This window comes from Chiloscyllium plagiosum, chromosome 6, assembly GCF_004010195.1.
Source record: "Chiloscyllium plagiosum isolate BGI_BamShark_2017 chromosome 6, ASM401019v2, whole genome shotgun sequence".
NCBI lineage: Eukaryota > Metazoa > Chordata > Chondrichthyes > Orectolobiformes > Hemiscylliidae > Chiloscyllium > Chiloscyllium plagiosum.
This window is the reverse complement of record NC_057715.1, coordinates 98,246,345-98,266,672: the sequence shown is the minus strand read 5'-3', so window position 1 is coordinate 98,266,672 and position 20,328 is coordinate 98,246,345. Positions and strand designations below refer to the sequence as shown.

The following is a 20,328-nucleotide window of genomic DNA, read 5'->3' as shown; positions in this document are numbered from 1 at the left end:
CGTGAAGTGATGTTGCAACTGTACAGGACTTTGGTTAGGCCGCATTTGGAGTACTGTGTGCAGTTCTGGTCGCCTCACTTTAGGAAAGATGTGGAAGCTTTGGAGAGGGTGCAAAGAAGATTTACCGGGATGTTGCCTGGAATGGAGAATAGGTCGTACGAGCATAGGTTGAGAGTGCTAGTCCTTTTCTCGTTGGAACGGCGAAGGATGAGGGGTGACTTGATAGAGGTTTATAAGATGATCAGAGGAATAGAGATAGAGTAGACAGTCAGAAACTTTTTCCCCGGGTACAACAGAGTATTACAAGGGGACATAAATTTAAGGTGAAGGGTGGAAGGTATAGGGGAGATCTCAGGGGTGGGTTCTTTACCCAGAGAGTGGTGGGGGTATGGAATGCGTTGCCTGTGGGAGTGGTAGAGTCAGAATCTTTGGTGACCTTTAAGCAGCAATTGGATAGGTACATGGATGGGTGCTTAAGCTAGGACAAATGTTCGGCACAACATCGTGGGCCGAAGGGCCTGTTCTGTGCTGTATTGTTCTATGTTCTATGTTCTAAAACAACCATTAAGAGAGAAGCCGGGACTTTAGGATTGAATACAAAAGTGAAATGTTTAGGGGGCTATGTGGTGCAGTTGTAGTATCCCTAACTCTGGGCCAGGAGGCCTGGGTTCAAGTTTTACTTGCTCCAGAGATGTGTCTCAACATATGATGCGGTTGATTAAAATAACTACAAAAGCAAAAGGATCATAATGACTCTGTAATATCGTGGTAAAGACACATCTAAATTCTGGATTTAATGGGGCTGCAATAAATCTCTCCCACTCACTCGCTAAATTTGCTGCAAACCGAGTTGAGATGGGACTTCCAGCCTCAGAAACAGAAAGCCCTTTTGGCCAATCAACGGCTGGCATCTTTCCAGTAACAGCAGTGCCCCCTCGGTGTGGTGGCCACTGCTGGTATACAGTGTGGCCAGGAGAGAGTGTGTGGTGGTGCATCTGGGATTGAGGAACGTGTGGTTTGCCACCAGGGACAAATTAGCAGTGAAAGGGGGATGGATGGAGTGGAGTCTGGTGCAGAAGGGTTTGGGGATTGGGGCAGGAAGCTGGCTGGTTACAGGCAGGTAGGTTGCCCTCTGATGGGCTCACAAGTAATTTATTGATGAAATTGATTGGTATCATGAAAGACCTTATATAAAGACTAGCTTTTTTTCTACGAAGAACAAGTAGGATCAGAGTTAGGAATTGCAAGGAAAATGGTAAATACTTTCCCTTGAATCATGAAGATTTAAGGAGGACTTGGTAGGAATATAACACAACAAAGAAAACCTGAAACATGATCACATAGTGAGCACCAGATTGACAAAACAAAGATTGAGAAGATTGATTTTTATGAAGGAGTTATTCACTAGAAAATACTTTGCCACACATAGTAATCAATGTTAGGCCAATCACAGCATTCAACAGTGTCCTGGAAAGATGTGGAAGCTTATGGACTGAGGAGTGAAATAGAGAAAGAGAGGGAGCATATACAGACCATTAAACGACTGCCGAAGAAAAGCAATGCACGGGTCTAAATTTAAAAGTCACAATAGAATCTGCCTCATTTAATGCGGAAACAAAGAATAGAAATTGGCCATTCAGCACCTGCTCCACCATTCAATATGATCAAAGTTTATCTCAATGCCATATTCCAACTTTTGAGTGAGGCCCAAAGAGCATAAAATTTCTTACCTGAGATTTTACTGACACTTGGCTTTTTCTCTGTGTCTTTCAGTCTTTCCTGACTAGGTTTAATTTGTATGGTCTGTTTGTTCGAGGCGGTTGTTGCAGTGTTCACACTTTGGAGGACAGGTTTTTTAGGTAAGGGTGGCTTAACAGAGAGACTTTCTGAAGATTTAGCCTTCAGTTTTCCATTATCCATTAATGTGTTGCTAAGGGAGATTTCAGGTGACTTCCTGACATCTGTCTTTTCAACCTTGAGTTGCAGTGCTGAGCTGCCTGATTCCAAAGTGGCTTCAGCACTGTGACGTTTATAATCTAAATGAGCACTCTCTTTGTATTTTAAAGAATGGGAAGTACTGCGGAGTTTAATGCCAAATAGTCCTCTTCCTTCATCAATTTTGTCTTCCTCAGTTTCTTCCGGTTTATGTACTTCAATCCTAACCACAGAAGGTTCAGAAAGGGGCATTTCTTCCCCTTTCTCTTTCCTCTCTCTTCCAGGCAGCGTACTAACTTTCTGTGGGAATCTGTTCTGCAAACTGTCTGAATCCGGTGTCAGATTTCCTTCATTCCACTTCATGCTGCCTCGTCTGGATCTATTCCATGCTGAGGAAATTGAGAATTTGAAGGAGCCCTGGCTATTTTTCTTAAATGAACTCTGTAGACTTATTGTGTTGTCTTCTGATGTTTCAACGTCTGTTTTCTTAAATACTGTCACTTCTGTACTTTCCAGACTGCTATTAATGGTTTCTGAAACAGGAGGGTCCTGAGATGTTTTCAAAACCTCTGAAGGTTGCGAACATACCTCAGTACTGGTTGATGCAATACTGCTGAATTCTTCAGGCACTTCATCAGACCTACTGTCATGATTTGAAGGCTCTATTGCTCTTTGATCGATTGAATGTAAAGATTCTTTTGATGTTGCTTCTGCGTTTGTTTGTTTACAGGATGTATCTGGAGTTTCTTGCACAAATTCTATCTCATTGATTTCTGTCGCTACAGGGACAATTGAAGGTGGCTCCTCAGAAGTGACTAACAATTTATCTGCCTGAATCTCCCTGCTTGTTGGATATACAGTCTCACCTGCAAAGGATATATCAAGAGAAGGAACAGGTGTGCCACATTTTGTGGCCCTCTCTTCAAATTCCGAAAGATTTATTTCTTCTTTTTGCTTTAATGGATCTATAAAATCCAGTGAAGTTGAATGTTCAGACAATACAGTCGTTGACCCCAGTGACTCAGTGCCTGGTAGCACAAGAATCTGTGAAGCAGTCACTTCCACTATGTCAAATTCCATCAGATTGACATCCTCTCCAGTTTCTGACAGAACAGCAAGTTCAGAGCTTGTTTGCAGATGATCATTAACATCCCAAGCACAAGACGAGGTGGCAATATTTAATTGGATAAGTTCACTAGTTCCTTGTTCGGAATTATCCACCACCTCTGTGTTACTTGACTGAATTATCATAGGCTCAGTTAGCGACAAAGGTTGTCCCTGAGTGAGAATTGTTGATGGAATTGCTGTTTTCTCTTTCAAACATATTTCGGAATTGGCGTTCTCACTGTTGTAGTTGCTGATCTCTTGCTCATTTTCTTCTTTTAGCTCAGGTACTTTGTACATTAAATCTCTAGGCTCCTCAGAAAGAAATCTCTGCAAAAATAACGAGGAACAGTTGTCTGAATAAACACATGTATTTTCTTCAACATTATTTTACATGAACTATGTAGAGGAGGAAACATTAACAATGTGCTTTTTTATTTTGCTTATCTTTTTAAGAATGAGCAAAATGAGAAGCATAAAATAGTGTCAAGTCCTGTATTTTAAATGGAAAAATGTAGGGATAAGATCAAGGTAATAGAGGGCCCCAGTGCACTAGGAGTAAATGAATAAGACAAAAGAGAAAACAGTCAAAGAGACTGATGAAGTCACTTCATAATTTAGAATGAATTTAGGTGATATCTAAATGTGGAAGGCTCACCACAGGAGAAAAAAAGTATTTTTCAGAAAGAAACAAGTAAGATGAAAATTGGAATGTTACCAGGCTCAAGTAAAGGCATGAAAATAGAAATAAAAGAACTGTGGATGCTGGAAGTCTGAAACTGAAACAGAAATTGCTGGAGAAACTCAGCAGGTCTGGCAGCCTCTGTGGAGAGAAAGCAGAGTTAATGTTTGAGTCTGGCCACGCTTCTTCTGAACTCTTCTGAAGAAGGGTCACTGGATCCAAAAAGTTAACTCTGCTTCCTCTCAAATAAAGGCATACAGTACTCAAGTAAATGTACCTTTGTGGTTAAAAAGATGATTAGGTGGCAGAAAGAAACTGTAGGTAAATAGTTTTAGATTAGCAGGGTGAGGCGAGTGGTGTGAAGCTGGGTTTCCTGTTTTTCATTAATATAAATGATTTGGGCACAGGAAAATTATACCAAAGTCAATCAAAGATAAATTAGGGGACTGGACAATTATAGTGGAAAATATGGTAAAACTAAGGTTGGGCAAGGGGCCAGGGGTCCAATTTGCTAAAAACATGGTTAAAAAGAGGTGATCTTTAGCCTCTTCCTTTACATCATTTACATCTTAAAATGGATTTAAACTGTGTCAAAATGCAGTAGTGAATGCACAAAGCAGGAAATCCTATCCACAGGGTCATTGACTAACAGGTAGCCAATGAGGGTAGTGGCAATGAAGTGAGTAGAATGCTGTTCAATTCAAGGACTGTCCAGAAACTCAGAAGAAGCCACTTAAAAACATACCGACCCAAGAACTGCTTTTCTCAGAAGCATCACTGCAAAAAAAAAACTGGTGCAGAAGCATGTTAGTTAGACTATCTAGATTACTGAGGTATTCTGGTGTCCTACTAGGGGAAGGAATGGAAAGGATATAGTCAAGTCTCACTGTAATTAAAAACAAAATGACGGGTTTTAGTTATGAAGGAAGGTATGAAATAGGGAGGCTTTTCCCCTGGAGTGGAGAACACTGAAGACTGTTATGAGTTTCTGCATACTTTGAAAGGGAATAGACTCAGGAATGTCACTGTAAGATTGCTTGGAACACTTTGAACCATTTTGTTCCACCCAGAGAGTTAGTTAAGCATGAAGTACTATCAGAAACAACCACTGAGCTACATGCTAACACATACTTTTTAAGGAATTTATTAAAGTAAGTGGATAGGTCAAGCAAAATAAGATTACAGTTAACTACTCCAGATATGAAGACCGCACCTACGCAGGCCCAATAGCCCCATGGGCTGCTATATCTGGAATGCCATTGTAAGACGTAGCAAGTCTGTAGGAAATCACCAGGTTACACTAAATACTTAGTTACATTTTTAAAACATAAAATGTGGAGATGACTTCCACAAGCTCTCGAAAAGCGTGAACTACAAGGCCACAGTATACAACTGGTCCCTGAGGCCCCAGGTTAAGAAGAGTAAGGAAAAGGCTGCTTTCAGCAGAAAGTTGTCCGAAGTGGAAGCAGGTTGAGAACCAAATCAATCTTGGCTATGGTAGCCACCTCCTGCTACAGGACAGCAAATACCTTACCCAATTAACAGCCAATAGAAACCTTCAGGGGAGGTAAGTGAAATGGGTGAAAATAGTGCATTTCATGTAGAACATATTCAACACTTACTGAAGAAGGCCGTCTTTGTTTCGAGGAAGATCGTTGATTGCGTGGCTTCACTGAGAGCTTGTGTCTTGCTGCAGAATTATCGAGACAAGTAGAGAACGTAGGTGGAGAGTTAAAATCAATAGCAGGTGAAATAAAGCTGTCAGAAGAGATCGAAACTAGTGGCGATGTGGGACTCCGAGGTCTTGAGGTTGACCTTGATGGAAGGTTGGTGGAGAGCGGACTATTGGGCCTGGAGGAAGACCCTGGCATAACCTGTAGAACAGTAAGGCTACATCTAGACTTTACATAGAATATAAATGACAGCATGCAAGATACCAGAACAAATATTTCTAGTCAATGCAACAACCCTGCTGAACTGTATTGGTGAATGATTGCAGATTTTGATTTCAACAATGCAGAAAAGAAACTTCAATTCTAACACAAACACATAATGCATCCTAACACTCCAGTGCAGCATAGCAGAAGTACTGTTGTGTTTATAGCTTTTAGAGAGGAAATAATGAAATTGTGCTGACATAGCGAAATGTAAAAACACCTGGTTGTCCTAAGGTGCTTTACAGCCAATGATGTCCACTTGTAGTGAAGTCAATGCTGTATCAGTAAAGACTCCAAGCCTTGCCATCAAATCCAGCCCACTCCTTGGTAACTGCTGGCAATCTTGATGTCATGTTTGAACCTGAGATGAGCTTCCAACCAAATATTGGCAACATCTTTAAGACCGCCCACTCACATTTCCCTAATATTGCCTAATTATACCCCTGCCTCAGCTCATCTGCTGTTGAAAACCTCACACAAACCCTTGACTGTTCCGACATATTCTAAGGCTGACTTCCCACAGGCCAACCCATGTAGCCGGGGGTCATCAAACATGCTGCTTCCCACATGCTGGCCTGCATTAAGCCATACGTTGCCCTGTGCTTCCAGTTAATCGCTGCCTCAGTTTTAAAAGTCTCATTCAAGTTTTTAAATCTTTTCATGGCCTCACACCTTCCCATCGCTGTAATCTCCTCCAACCCCACAACCCTCCAATTCAGCTACACTCTTTTCATTCTGGCCTCTGTAGCATTCCCAAATCTAATTGTTACCATTGGGAGCCATGCCTTCAGATGTTAAAAGCCCTGAACTCTGGAAACCTCTTCCCTCAATCTCTCCGCCTCCAAGGACAAGGCATCAACTTACTCAGCTCTGTGCAAATAGAAGCCAAATCAAATTGGGTCCTATCTTTTTTCTCCTTTGAGACACTTCTGTGATCAAGCCTTTGGTCATCTGTCCTAATATCTCATGTGGTTTGATGTCAACGAGGGGTAACTTGGAATGTTTTATCACATGGTAAATACAGGTTGTTGTCATATAAGAAATGCAGTGTGGAAGATGTGATGTAATGGAAAGATAAACCAAGGCCCTTTCTACCATTCAGTTTTTCAGGCTTGAATTGTAAAGATTTCATGCATGATTCAAAGAGCTCTGAGTTCTCCAAATCAACATTCGTCTTGAAAACCAATAAATTGATTAATTTGCTGATCATTAATTTATTGTAGACAGGTTTCTGCTGTGTGGAAAATACCTTCCATGGGCATCGGTAATAGAACTTTGTCATTTTCAAATAAAATACCTCCACTTCTTTCATGGGTTACATTTTATCATAAATTTTATATATTTATATTATGAAAGACGTTTTTTATTAAAGTAAATATTCAAATATGTTTCAACTGAATAATTGGTAATTCCAATGGCTACTTTAACTACTTTATTTAACATAGTTATACCAATGGTCTAACATGAGCCAACATTTTGATGCACTAATTAATTCCAAGCAGTAACTTCAATTGATTGTAATAGCAATGTAACAACGTTAACAGATTTATTATGGTGGTATAACACTTTTCACTGGATTTTAACTTGTACTGCGTTTGTAAAACTGACTCTATTGTTAAAGTATCAGGATACATTTAAAAAATTGTGTTTACGAACAGGAACTCATTTAAAATACAATAAAAATTGACAAATCAATCATATCCGGGAGCACACTTGATTCACTAGTCTGTAAAATAGTCTTGGATATATATTAAAAGGGCTATTTTGTTGGAATATAAATTGAAAGTCTAAATCCAGGGTTCGTTCTAATTCTGAGTTGGTAACAATTACCAATGTAAATATGTTTTGAATAAGCTGTTCAGATGTGGCATGACACACCTCTGGAATAGGCGCAACTTGAACCAAGTCTGATAGCTCAGAGGTAGGAGCACTGCCACAAGAATCCCTACCATGATCTGTGTAACTTGGTGCCAAATTTGGGTCTATATGGTATCCCCCTGCATGCATGCTCAAGATGAACTTACGCAAAGGTTATTTCAATATTTTAAGTAGACACTCACACCTGGACTTAAAACACAGATACACAATTCCTTTCTATTCACTGGAGTTCATTTTGAAACTTGCAGCAAAACTATTGGCCCAAATGGAGCTGATTCTTCAGCCATGAGTTTCAGGTCAGTATCTGCCATGTAACTGCAGCCATAGATGGCTTTCTATCCTCTTTGTTCTGTTCCTGCCAATAGACCTTTCTGACGGTTCATCAGTTTTTCTTCCCACTTCCAGGACAGTACATGGCTTCTGGAAAAGGTGGGCAGTCTACATACTGTGACGGTAAAGGCAGACTACATAGGACATACTGTATGGGTCATTGGTTCTTTTCATGTCCACAATTTCTCATTTGACATTTTCAGTTAATAAATCACATTGAAAGACTCTCAGGTAACTAAAGAAAGACAGATATAATCTATTTGGAGATTCTATCACTGCTTAATATGTCAAGCTTCCAGTCAGGAAACACTGACTCTCAGTTTACAAACTGATCCAGTTTCAAGGTCAGGGATTGATTGGACTTATGGTGGGAACTCCGTGAATGAATATTCACAAAGGGAAGAGTGTAGAATGATATCACTGGCAGAATTTATGGCAAAAATCAAGCATTGTTCAAACTTGTAATTTAATACATTGAAGTAGAGAAAAACTAAATGAATTCATTCATAACATCCCATTTTCAGATTATCACTAACTAACAAAGACTTTTTACAATCTCAAAAAAGCTCTTGCGTTGTGTCTCTGCCAGTAATTATTATACACAATTATGTATTGCCTCATCTATTCTTTGGAAGCAGTATAAATGTTAACATTTTATAAGAGGAAGATTAGGAAAGATAAAGTAAGATAAAGACAAGGAAGGGATACAGACAGTCATTATGGTTGGAGTTCAAACAAAAGCCCTGTATTATTGGTGGCAACAGATTTCAGGCTTGCAAATTATGAGAAAGAAATGAAAGAGACATTTTACAGAAATATTAGAAAGGCAAGCAGCACCAAAAACATGTCTGTTCAGGCAATTTTATCACTCATTCAGAGACAGACAAAGTACTGAACTCCTGCAACGTGCACAGGACTCGCTCCTCGACAAGATTGCTAAATCTGGTTATGAGTCACGGAATGGAACACATACCATGGAAGTAGTGGTTACAACATGATACATTTTAAGATGCATCTAAGAAAAAGGGACAACTCAGTACTAAAGTGAAAGCTAATTTTAAGCATAACAGACCATACAGAAAAGTATGATGTTGTTAAAAAGAACTTTTCAATGATTAAAACTATTTTGAATGAAGGACACGGTTCAGATGGGGCAATGCTAAATCCTAATTGGAAACTATAGGAATCAGTTAGTTTACCACATACAGAAGATGAAACCCTTGTATAAGATAATCGTCCTGAAAGGATTAATGTCAGCAACTACATTAAGCTCCACCCAGTCCAATGATACCATACAGAAAAACAAGAATCTAGCTTACATTCCCAATGGAGACAGAGGGAGGAAACTGGAGCACCTGGAGAAAACCCACATAGACAAGGGGAGAATATGAAAATGCCATGTAGACAGTCGCCCAAGGCTGGAATCAAACCCGGGTCCCTGGCGCTATGAGGCAGCAGTGCTAACCGCTCAGCCACTGTGCTGCCATTAGTAACTGGTTCTGTGGCACATACAACAGTGGACAGAGCAAATTTTACATCTGAACCTTCTTTTCATACTACTGATGCATGGGTGAATGACCTGTCACCCATGTGAGAACTATACCTTCAGAATACTGCGGGATGTCGATCAAATTTGCAATGGGCCAAGGAGTAGCAGATGGAGATCAATTTAGATAAATTTTAGTAAGGCAAATCAGGGCAGGACTTCTACACTTAATGGTAAGGTCTTGGAGAGTGTTGCCGAACAAAGACATCTTGGAGTGCAGGCCCATAGTTCCTTGAAAATGGAGTAGCAGGTAGACAGGATAGTAAAGAAGGCATTTGGTACACTTGCCTTTATTGATCAGTGCATTGAGTATAGGAGTTGGGATGTCATGCTGCGATTCTACAGGACTTCGGTAGGCCATTTCTAGAATATTGCATTCAATTCTGGCCTCTCTGCTACAAGCAAGATGTTGTGAAACTTGAAAGCGTTTATAAAAGGTTTACAAGGATGTTGCCGGGGTTGGAAGGTTTGAACTAAAATGAGAGACTGGATAGGCTGGGGCTACTTTCCCTGGAGCATAGGAGGCTGAGAGATGACCTTATAGGAGTTTATAAAATCACAAGGGTCACGGATAGAGTGATTAGCCAAAATCCTTTTCCCAGGGTAGGGAAGTCCAAAACTAGAGGCCATAGGTTTAATATGAGAGTTGAAAGACATAAAAGGGACTGAAGGGGCAACCTTTTCAAACAGAGAGTGGTGCATGTATGGAATGAGCTGCCAAAGGCAGTGTTGGAGGCTGGTACAATTACAACATATAAAAGGCACCTGATGGGTACATGAATTGGGAGAGTTTAGAGGGATATGGGCCAAATGCTGGCAAATAGGTCCAGATTAATTTAGGATATCTGTTCGGCATGGATGAGTTGGACCAAAGGGTCTGTTTCCTTGCTGTACATCTCTATGACTCCATGTGCCTCAGGGCTGCCTGTTGCCATCTTGTGGAGAAGGAAGTGTCTCATTAAAGAAATGCTTGTTTCCAGACCAAGGGCGGCCTAGATTTTCCTTGCAGGGCCTGGAGGAGCAGTACTATAAATTTCAGCATTTTACTGTCTATTGCAGGACTGTTAAACCGTTACAAGAGGTCTTAGTTTATCATCAATGGCAGGGAAAATTTTAGAACTTCAAGCTAAGGAGTGAAACACCACCAACTACAAGTTCCCCTCCAAGCCACCTTCACTTTTTCTGAGCCAAAAACCCAGAACACCCTCCAGTGGGGACCTGTGGGTATCCTAACCCTACATGAACTGCAGTAGTTCAAAACTTTCTCAAGGGCAACTCAGGATGGATAATAAATACTGGCCCAGTCAACATTGCCCACAATCTATGGACAAAGTAAACTAAAGAGATAAAACGGTTAGATCAAAAAGAAACATATATTGATCTATCCTTACTTTTATACCCTTTCAGTGCCACTATGTACATTCAGGGCAAACTCCTACAGTTAAGGGGAGGTGACAGTCTAATGATATTATCGCTAGACTATTAAATCCCAAGACCCTGGTAATGTTCAGGGGACCCATGATCGAATTTTACCATGGCAGATGGTGGAATTAGGAATCTAATGATGACCATGAAACCATTGTCAATTGAAGGAAAACTCATCTGATTCACTAATCTGCTTTAGGGAAGGAAACTGCTGTTCTTACCTGGTCTGACACATAGTAATGTGGTTGACTCGTAGTAATATGGTTGATACTTAACTGCCCTCTGGGTACTTAGGGATGGACAATAAATGCTGACCTGGTCAGTGATGCCTACACCCTCTGAATCAATTAAAAAAGAAAGTTCCTATTCTCTGACAATTTTCTGTTTTGAATCAGCTAAGCTCCCAAAATCTTTCTGTTATGGATGCTGTGATTTATCTTGCACCACGTACTAAGTGAACTCTCACAACCATACCTCTCAATCAGCAGCTTCAAAGATATTGAAAAGGTGGAATTTGATTCTGTGTTTGGGATGAACAAGCAATATTCTAGCACCATTCACAAAGCCTGCTTGGCAGGCTTACATGCAGCTTTCTGAAACAGCATTCAAGGGTCTTCTGATTAAAATGGGACAATTGAGAGGTATGCTCACAGCTAATTATTTCCTATGTTGGTTTTTGAGGGTCCTCCCAAAATTGGGAATTTTGAATTTTTACCTGCTCTTCTTCTTCGCTGAGTGTCCCACCTAAAGTCAAGGAGCTATGATTCTTGTAAGGGTCAGAGCACTGTGGGATGGAATTAGGAAAAGGTTCAGTCAAATGAAAATGGATAAAATTATACAGAATAAAACTAAAAAATCTGCTCATCTTAACAATCGGACATAGCTCAGAGAGAATGTACAAAATAAATTGGCTAGTAAGTAAATTTCTAAACATAGTGAAAATGTACTACAGAGTGTGGTCATCATAGTTACCAAGATAGGCTCCAAGTGCTGAGGTCCCACACTTTAGAGAAGCAGAGACCTCCTGGTAATTTTATTGAGCTATACAAGATGATGAAGTGATTAGACTGAAATTGTGCAGAGATCTTGTTTCAACTAAGAAGATTAGAATGACAAGGGGGGTCACAATTTCAAGCTAGAACACATCAGAACTAGGTTAGACACTACGTGTTCTTCCACCTCCTGAAAATAGTGAAACTGTGGGTAACTTTGTCAGCTCGTGCATTGATACAGATCAGCTGGATTTCTTCAAACTAGTGTTGATTCAGTTTCTGACTGGGACAGACATCACTTTTTAGAATAGATAGAGTTTAACATGACTGGTCTTTTGTAATCTCACATTTAAACTCACTTTAATTTTTTTGTTTTCAACCCTATTTATAAGATCAATTACCTTTGTAATGTAAAATCTTCACTTACTCTGGAGTTGGCTGGAATACTTTATTTTTCAGTTTGAAATTACCTTTAACTTCTTTACTCAGCTATGAATGATGCAACCTTTTCCTGTAAAAATGCAAACCCTTACTTGCAATTCCCTCTGCCTCCACCGTACCTGTTCCCAGGAGCAGCAAGTCCACATCCTAGATGTCCTCCTATTTCATGGACAGTAATTTCCCCTCCCACGTGATCAATGATGCCCTCCATTGCATCTCTTTCACTTCCCGCGCCACTGCCCTTGAATCCCACCTTCCCCCAACTGCAACAAGGATAAAACCCTCGGTCCTCACACTTCACCCAGAAACTTTCAGATACAGGGTGCTATCCTCCGCCATTTTCGCCACCTAGTCAGAACCCATCACCGAAAATATATTTTCCTCCCCACCCCTATCTCCGTCCTGCAGAGACCATTCCCTCCATGACTCCCTCGTTAGGTCCACGCTCCCCACCAACCCACTCTCTACACCCAGCGCCTTCCCCTGCTGCCACACAAGGAGTAAAACCTGCGCCCACACCTCCCCCCTCATCTCTGTTCAAGGCCTAAAGAACATTTCAAATCCAGCAGAGATTTTCCTGCACATCCTCCCACCTCCATTACTGCATCTGTTGCTCTCGATGTGGTCTCCTTTATGTTGGAGAGACCGAGTGCCAACTCGTGGAGCAGTTCAGAGATCATTTCTGATCCACACAAACCACCAACCCCACCGCCCTGTGGCCAATTACTTTAACTCCCCCTCCCACTCCACCAAGGACATGAAAATCCTGGGCTGCCTTCATCACTAAATCAAAGCTACCGGCTGACTGGAGGAGGTAGAATGCCTGATCTTCTGCCTCGGGACCCCACAACCATGCGGCATCAACATTGACTTCATCAGTTTTCAAATCTCCCCTCCACCACCAACCCCCCATCCCAAATCCAGCTCTCCAACTCAGCACTGCCCTCTTGACCTGTCCATCTTCCTTCCCACCTATCCACTCCACCCTCCCCACTGACCGATCACAATCATCTCCCATCTGTGTCCACCTATCGCCATACCACCTATCTTCCCCCCAACCTCACCCCCACCCTCTATTTATCTCTCAGCCCCCTTCCCCCTCCTGATGAATGGCTTACACCTGAAACATTGACTCTCCTAGTCCTCGGATGCTGCCGGACCTGCTGTGCTTTCCCAGGGCTACACTTTTCGACTCGTCCTTTTCCAAGTGTCTTTCTCATTGAAATATACCTTTGCTAAAAGAAATATCTTCTTAAATGTCTGCCACTGGATCATGACTGACCTATCCCTTAACTGAATTTCCCAGTTCAGTCTTCATATCATCATAATTTCTCATATTTAATTTTAAAACACTAGTTTTAGACTCATTCTTCTTTCCTTCTAGCTGAAATCAATCATGTTGTGATAAGGACACATGTTACTATGATGTAATTAATTTATCCTATCTCATTGCTCATTACTGGATCTAGAATAGGCTACTCTTTGGTTGCCTCTAGAATATGTTGTTCTAAGGAACTATCTTAAAACCCACACTATGACCTGATCACCCAGGTTATCTTTGCCAATTTGATTCACCTAATTGAAGTAGATTGCCAGCTCACCACCCTGTCACTAATGGGCCAGGAAAATTCAGTCCAGCATTTCTCTTTGTTCAAAATGAAGGTCATGCTCCATTCTGCAGCAAATACCTTGCTGGATTAAGGACACTGAGCTGTGATGAGGGGGAGGTTGGAAGCTATCAACTTGGGCTGCTCAAAACTGAGGCCACAGGGATGGATTGGGGGTGAGGGTTGCTTTCTCGTGTGCAGTAAAATCCTGGAAAGCTCTCCAATGAGCACAGAGGGCCTCTGTTAAGGAGGGATCCTCCTGTGGCTATGGAAATAGGTTGGTCGATAATTACTCACTTGATGGCCTACTAGTGGGCAGGCCACCTGACATCACTCCTACTAAGATAAAGTTACAGTCAGGGCAAGGATGGGCAGAAAGGCAGCACACAAGCTGTCCACTGGATTTAATGAACCTCCCCATCTTCAAATCTGCATTCCTGGTGAAGGGCTTTTGCCCGAAACATCAATTTTCCTGCTCCTCGGATACTACCTGAACTGCTGTGCTTTTCCAGCACGACTCTAATCTAGACTCTTAACTCCAGCATCTGCAGTTTCCACTTCCGTCCAGTGTCAAATCAAGCCCAGAATATTTAGTGATTAGGTTTACCCTGGATTTTCTGCCATGCAGTTACTTTAATCAATCTGTTCAGTCATGTTATGGCACACCTCTGGAGCAGGTAGGACTTGAACCCAGACTTCCTGGTGCAGAGGTAAGGACACTACCACTGCACCACAACAGTACCCTTTCTTGCCATGCACAACAGCTCTCCTTATTTGTATCATGCACATGCATTTATACATTCCAGCCTCTTGGGAATGCAAATTAATCAATCAATAAAGATTGTATCTCCATAATTCAGCACTCCTCACATTAAAGCAACCCAATTGGACAGAGCCCGTGATAAAATTCGCATTTCTATTTTGGCCTAAGTAAAGCCACTGTTTAAGTCATGAGTTCATGGTGTGCACATGCCCAATCAGCACTCGCATTTATTTGAGTGAAGTTCTTTTCATCCTGGAATAATTTAATTTTAATTCACTTTTGGGATGTGGGTGTGGCTAGTAGTGCCAGCGTTTATTGCTTGCCCCTAGTTGCCCTTGAGAAGGCGCTGGTCAGCTGCCTTCTTGAACTGCTGTAGTCTACCTGCTGTGGATATACCCATAATGCCCTTTGGGAGAGAATTCTGATTGTACTTATTGAACCCTTTGGTATAAAGATTTATTTTCGTGCTCACAGCTAGGTGTGAAAGGCATAAATAACTAAATTACCTCCCACAGGAACCGATGCCTCTGGTACAAACTTCTGTGCTGATTCTGAGACATGACCTGCCCTAGTCTGGCAAAGGCCCAGTTCCCAGCTTACTGGACAATGGAGATACAATTGTAATAAAAGCTAATAGGTTGGAACATCTATCCTTATTTAACACTGAGGAAAAAAACATGAGAATTAAATAATTTAAGAACCATTAAAGGCGCAAATATGTTTATTGAAAATTCAATTAAATTCAACTAAACAAAAATGGACTGGGAAACACACAACCTCCTAGAGGGATGGGGACTGGAGACAATTGATGAGTTCTAGTATGTTGTAGCAAGAAATTATTTAGCAACACATAATGTAATTAAGTAGCTCTTCCTCTTTATTTTGTTCATTCAAAATGTTAATCATATTCTCACTTAAAGAAAATGATGCCAGAAATGCAAAGCAGCTGCCAGTACCTGACAAGTGAAAAGACGACTTAATGATATGAGTCGAGACCTTCTGTTCTCATTAAAGGTTTTGATTCAAATCTGTCATTTCTCTTTTTGAAAATGGGCAGCTTGTGAATTGCCTTTAGTATGTTATAAATTTGAAATTTGCAGCAGAGAAGTGTAAACTTTCATGATGCTTTCCCTTGATTTCCCTATCTTTATACATTAATTGTCCCAGACACATTTTTGCTTCATTTTAAAGACAAGCATACTCACTTTCTGACAGTGAAGACTGGAATAATATTGTCAGCAAAATGGGCGACAATAAATCAACCATCCACCATATACATTTCCCCATTTTCAGAAATAGAAATCAGATTGCAAGATAGTGGCTGATCAGAATCCTGCCAATGTACTTTGCCTTTTACATTAAAAATGACCCCCATTGACCCATATTCGTGGCACTGTTCTATTGATAAACCACTCAACCTCTTGTGAACAAAGAAAGAAACAGGAGAAGTGTTTTCCAGTTAGAAGTAATGCACACATCCTGATCTTCCGGGATACAATATCCGAAAGCCTTATTTCCCACAGGGAGTGCTCGTTCATATCGTCATTGCTTAGTTGTCTGGTTATTGAATTTACAAATTATTTGAGTAATTGGACATTGAGAGCTTTGTACCTTAGTTAAGTAGCTCTGTGTTGAGATTTCATGGCGAGGGGAGCTTTCTGGAGGACTTTGGGGTAATCCATCATCTTCAGAACTAGCACCAGCGTCCTCCATCTTTGTTGCCGGAATCGATGTTGGGGGTGGTCCCACTTTAATGTTTTGTTGCACCTTTAACTGTAATAAATATAAAAAAAATTTTATATTGATTTCTTTTAGGAATTAAATGTCAGATTATCAGTGAGAGCCCTGACTGGCCTATTGCTGCATGCTTCACTGCTCTTACAAGTATCTTTTAATCAGTTACAGTCAGTTGCATGTGAAAGCTAATCAATCATAGACCTGCTCTTAAGTAAAACTGTTCAAAGTAAATAGTAGCCATGAACAATCTGCCATCGTTATATTCAGTGATGGTGGGTTAAGAATAGGGGAGGTAGATTGTATATAAAAGAAAATTCACAGACTTTAATAAAGTCATTTAATGTCTTGGTTTGGTTGTCCGCATTGGCTATCTTATACATCTTGTACAAGTGGGGTGGATTTAATCATGTGTTAAACATTAATCTTCATGACTGCTCTGCAGCCATGTGTATAATGAGAACAAACTTTGACCCTTTTGGGATACCGAAGTTTGCATTCCTCTTGATAAGCTTGGATTGTTGCCTTGAATTCGGAATCAAAGCACTCAACCCATTTTACATTATTTGTAGCAGCACACCAAGGTGGACTATGATCACTTTTGTTCTAAACCGCTCAGACAACATGTAACCTTCAGTGGATTTAATTCAATGTGCATATAATTACTGAAGCTAGACAGCAAATAAGATAAAAATCAAAGTTGTTCAAAATTAAAACGGTGACTGAGACGCAGGAATTCTTTCTAGAGACAGCCCTGCGTAAGACCGTCATGAGTCTCAGACCTGCATTTTCAATGTCATGACTTCAAAGGTGTTAAAAATGGTAGGAAGGCAGCCATTCCCAGATCTCCACCCTCACTGCCAGTATCACCAACCTTCCCTGGCACAGGAGAAGGTGCACACAGCAAGCTGACCTGGTCATTGCAGGGATAGGCATCTCTAAGCAGCCCCCAAAAATTTATGTTGGGTTACGTCAGCCCCTCCATGACTTGCTGCTCATGAACGTCAGAGGAATGATGAAGGAGGTTTTGGTACAATTTTGTTATATCCTGCTACTTTGCTGTATTTCAGACAGTGTACACCATCTGAAATCACTGTGCAGATCACTCACCTTCACTACCTCTCTCCTCGCCTGAGGCATGTTGACTCTCGGGTTAAACTCAACACCAGTCACCTCTCTCTAATGAGAGAGCAGCCCGATGGTCTGATAAGATTATGGCCACTTTACTTTTACATTTAAGTGACATATAGACCCAATAAGCCATAAAGTAGCAATGGTATGTGCGGAACTACTCAAAAAAGTACATAATGAGAGCTCAGACACATAACAGGGTTACCTCAGTGGTATTCTGTTTTGACTGCTGCAGAGAACTGTTTTCTTTGCTTGGCTGAAATCTTTAAGTGCTTATTATAAGTGTTTCTTCCTGTGTTCTCTTTTGTTAAGTCTCAAATGTTTATTTGTACAAGATTAAAAGTTGTAACATGTTTGAAACCTCTGCTATTGATACTCTAATTAACTGACTCATTGACACTTCAACAGGGGTTGTGAGAACATTAGTATTTTCAAAAGAAGATTTGTAAGTAGCATTTTTTTAGCAGTTCTGCACACGCCATTGTTACTATGTAGCTGCTTGGTTCTTCACAGTGTACACAGTGAATGGGCATGGAAGGGACTTAATTTGGCACAGATTGGCAATGAGGCCAAGAAGGGGAGGGGGGGGGTAGCCTTCACTCAGTGGATCCCAGCACAGTAAGTCATGGGCAGCCTTTGATACCAGTGCAGAATTTGCTCAGGACAGTTAGAGGGAGAAAGTGAGGACTACAGATGCTGGAGATTAGTGTCGAAGAGTGTGATGCTGGAAGAGTACAGCCAGTCAGGCAGCATCCGAGGAGCAGGAGAGCAGTTCAGGTATAAGCCCTTCATCAGGAATGGTTAGAACCAGAATCCTGTCAACATAAATGGTGAGGAACTGAATGACTGCCAGCCCATAACATGTCCTGACTCTTTCTGACCTATTGTGGGTTACTTTCCTCATGGAATGACAGAGATGGGCAGGTTTTACGGGAGATGAAAGTAGGTGGCACAGTTACTAGTATTGGAGAAGTGTCCCAAGTGAGTGACTACACAAGGTAATGTTGTCAGGGGGTTAGGATGGGTGACAGTCAGTGAAGGAAGGTGCTGCAGGAAATAGCGAGAAAGGCAGAGCAGGGGAGGTGGGTACAGTAACAGAGGTAGAGTGTGAGGTAGCAGAGGGAAGGTAATGGCACTTTCTCTGGTGGAGTGGAGGTGGTCAGTGATGGTCTTCCTAAAGGCATTCCTCCAAGATTCCTCCTTAAAAGTGCTCTAAACTGGGTGGCAACCTCTGACCAGGCTGGCATGGTCCAGTGTTATGGCCTCTCCTGCTGGTTCTGAAGGAGTAGAAGTCCCATGTTGGCACCACCCCATCCAGCAGAATCTCCAGTTCCTTTACCAAAGCGATTTCCCCCTGTCTGCCATGTCCCGGGCAAATTTCTGTAACAGTGGCTGGGCAGCTCTGAACTGATGGTGCCTATCAAGGTGCAGGCTTTCAAAGATGGCACGGGTGCAAAGGATGTCAAATTTTGGCTATACCTGCTGAATTGCAAGTTGTTCCAGCCGCAGTGCATGGTCAGGTGGGACAGAAATTAGATGCGAAAGAGACTTAAGGGTGTTTTAGGTTAACAGTGAGGCACATTTTGTAATATGCTGTGAGAAATCTCCCTACCCTCACTGCAAAAGACCCTCTAAAAACTTCAATGCAACTCTGACTGAGTTAAATAAAAGAGGAGTTGGGCGTAGGTAGAAGTGTAGGAGGAGCAGAATAGATTGGAAAGGGTGCAGTTCTAACTAATTTAGCAATTGAATTCATGGAGTATATGCTGCATAGTAACATCTGAAGTACTGGTCAGGTGAAATTTTCAAGACTAAAATTGACAGTTTTTTCTTCGTTGAAGGTTTCAAAAGCTTTTATTGATGACCCTACTCCTATAGTCTGCAGAGTAGAAAGGGAACTCCCAATGTCCCAGGCCTAGGTTATCTCGGGAGAATAAAGAAGGACAAGGTAATGGTACCAGTAAAATGAAATTCTGAACATTACCCTGCACAAAGTGTTGGCTGGAACTTGTTTCTGATCTCACCACTGCCTCCCACATGACTAATCCTGACAGACATTTACTGACTGTAACACATGGGTGCTCTGTCAACATGGAAGTTCACTTTAATTTCCTTTAAATATCACATCTTCAATGGGTGAATTTTTACAGAGCACTCAGTTATGTCAACTAATGGAAGACAAATTCCAATTGATGTGGTTGCACATTCTACTGCACTTTGAGTAGCTGCAGGTTTGCTATTGGATGGAACAACAACTTGGAGGATTCAGGTGCACTAATGGTTTAAGTGACTGAATGATTTAATCAGTGAAAGACTGTTGGCGTCTGTTTTAGTTTCCTGGCCATAGAGATATCAATAGGGGTCCTATGTAGCAGTGTGAAATATGGAGTCTAATCGGACTGTATTCTGGAGGAAGCTGTGTAAAGCTGGCCAAGGTTTGCTCTCATAATAACAAAGAGGTTAATAGTGCACATTGTCAATTAGGCACAAATGTGCCTAATAGTGCACATTGTCAATTAGACACCACTTCAGAGGAGACCCTTTTGGACAGTTAAATGTGAATATCCAAAAGCTGCTGTTCAAGATGACATGCCTTTAACTTTGCAAAAACAGTGGTCTTGTTTCCAGTTTCAATACTGATATGCACTGAATGTCATGACGTTGCAGCACTTACACAGTAGACACAAACTGAACTTGCCACCGAAAGTTGTCTCATCATTTGAAGTTTAAGTATAGTTCAAATGATATATTAATTATTAAGTATTGCCAACCTAAAATTATGACATTCAAGCAGTCTCATTGCTTCAGGGACTTTAAAAGTGA

At 41.2% G+C, this 20,328-nt stretch overlaps 1 protein-coding gene across 6 annotated transcripts in view; it reads right to left on the bottom strand.

Annotated features, from left to right (window-relative positions):
- LOC122550867 (CRACD-like protein) overlaps positions 1-20,328 on the bottom strand; it is a 197,077-nt gene that overhangs the window by 29,705 nt on the left and 147,044 nt on the right. For 5 of the 6 annotated variants that reach the window (XM_043692229.1, XM_043692230.1, XM_043692228.1 and 2 more), the window contains exons 5-8: positions 16,252-16,413; positions 11,553-11,621; positions 5,344-5,595; positions 1,731-3,369 (exon numbers count right to left, since the gene is read on the bottom strand). In XM_043692229.1, the coding sequence (XP_043548164.1) occupies positions 1,731-3,369; positions 5,344-5,595; positions 11,553-11,621; positions 16,252-16,413 (2,122 nt within the window). The remainder of the gene's footprint in view (positions 1-1,730; positions 3,370-5,343; positions 5,596-11,552; positions 11,622-16,251; positions 16,414-20,328) is intronic. The other variant, XM_043692231.1, reaches the window with a different exon arrangement.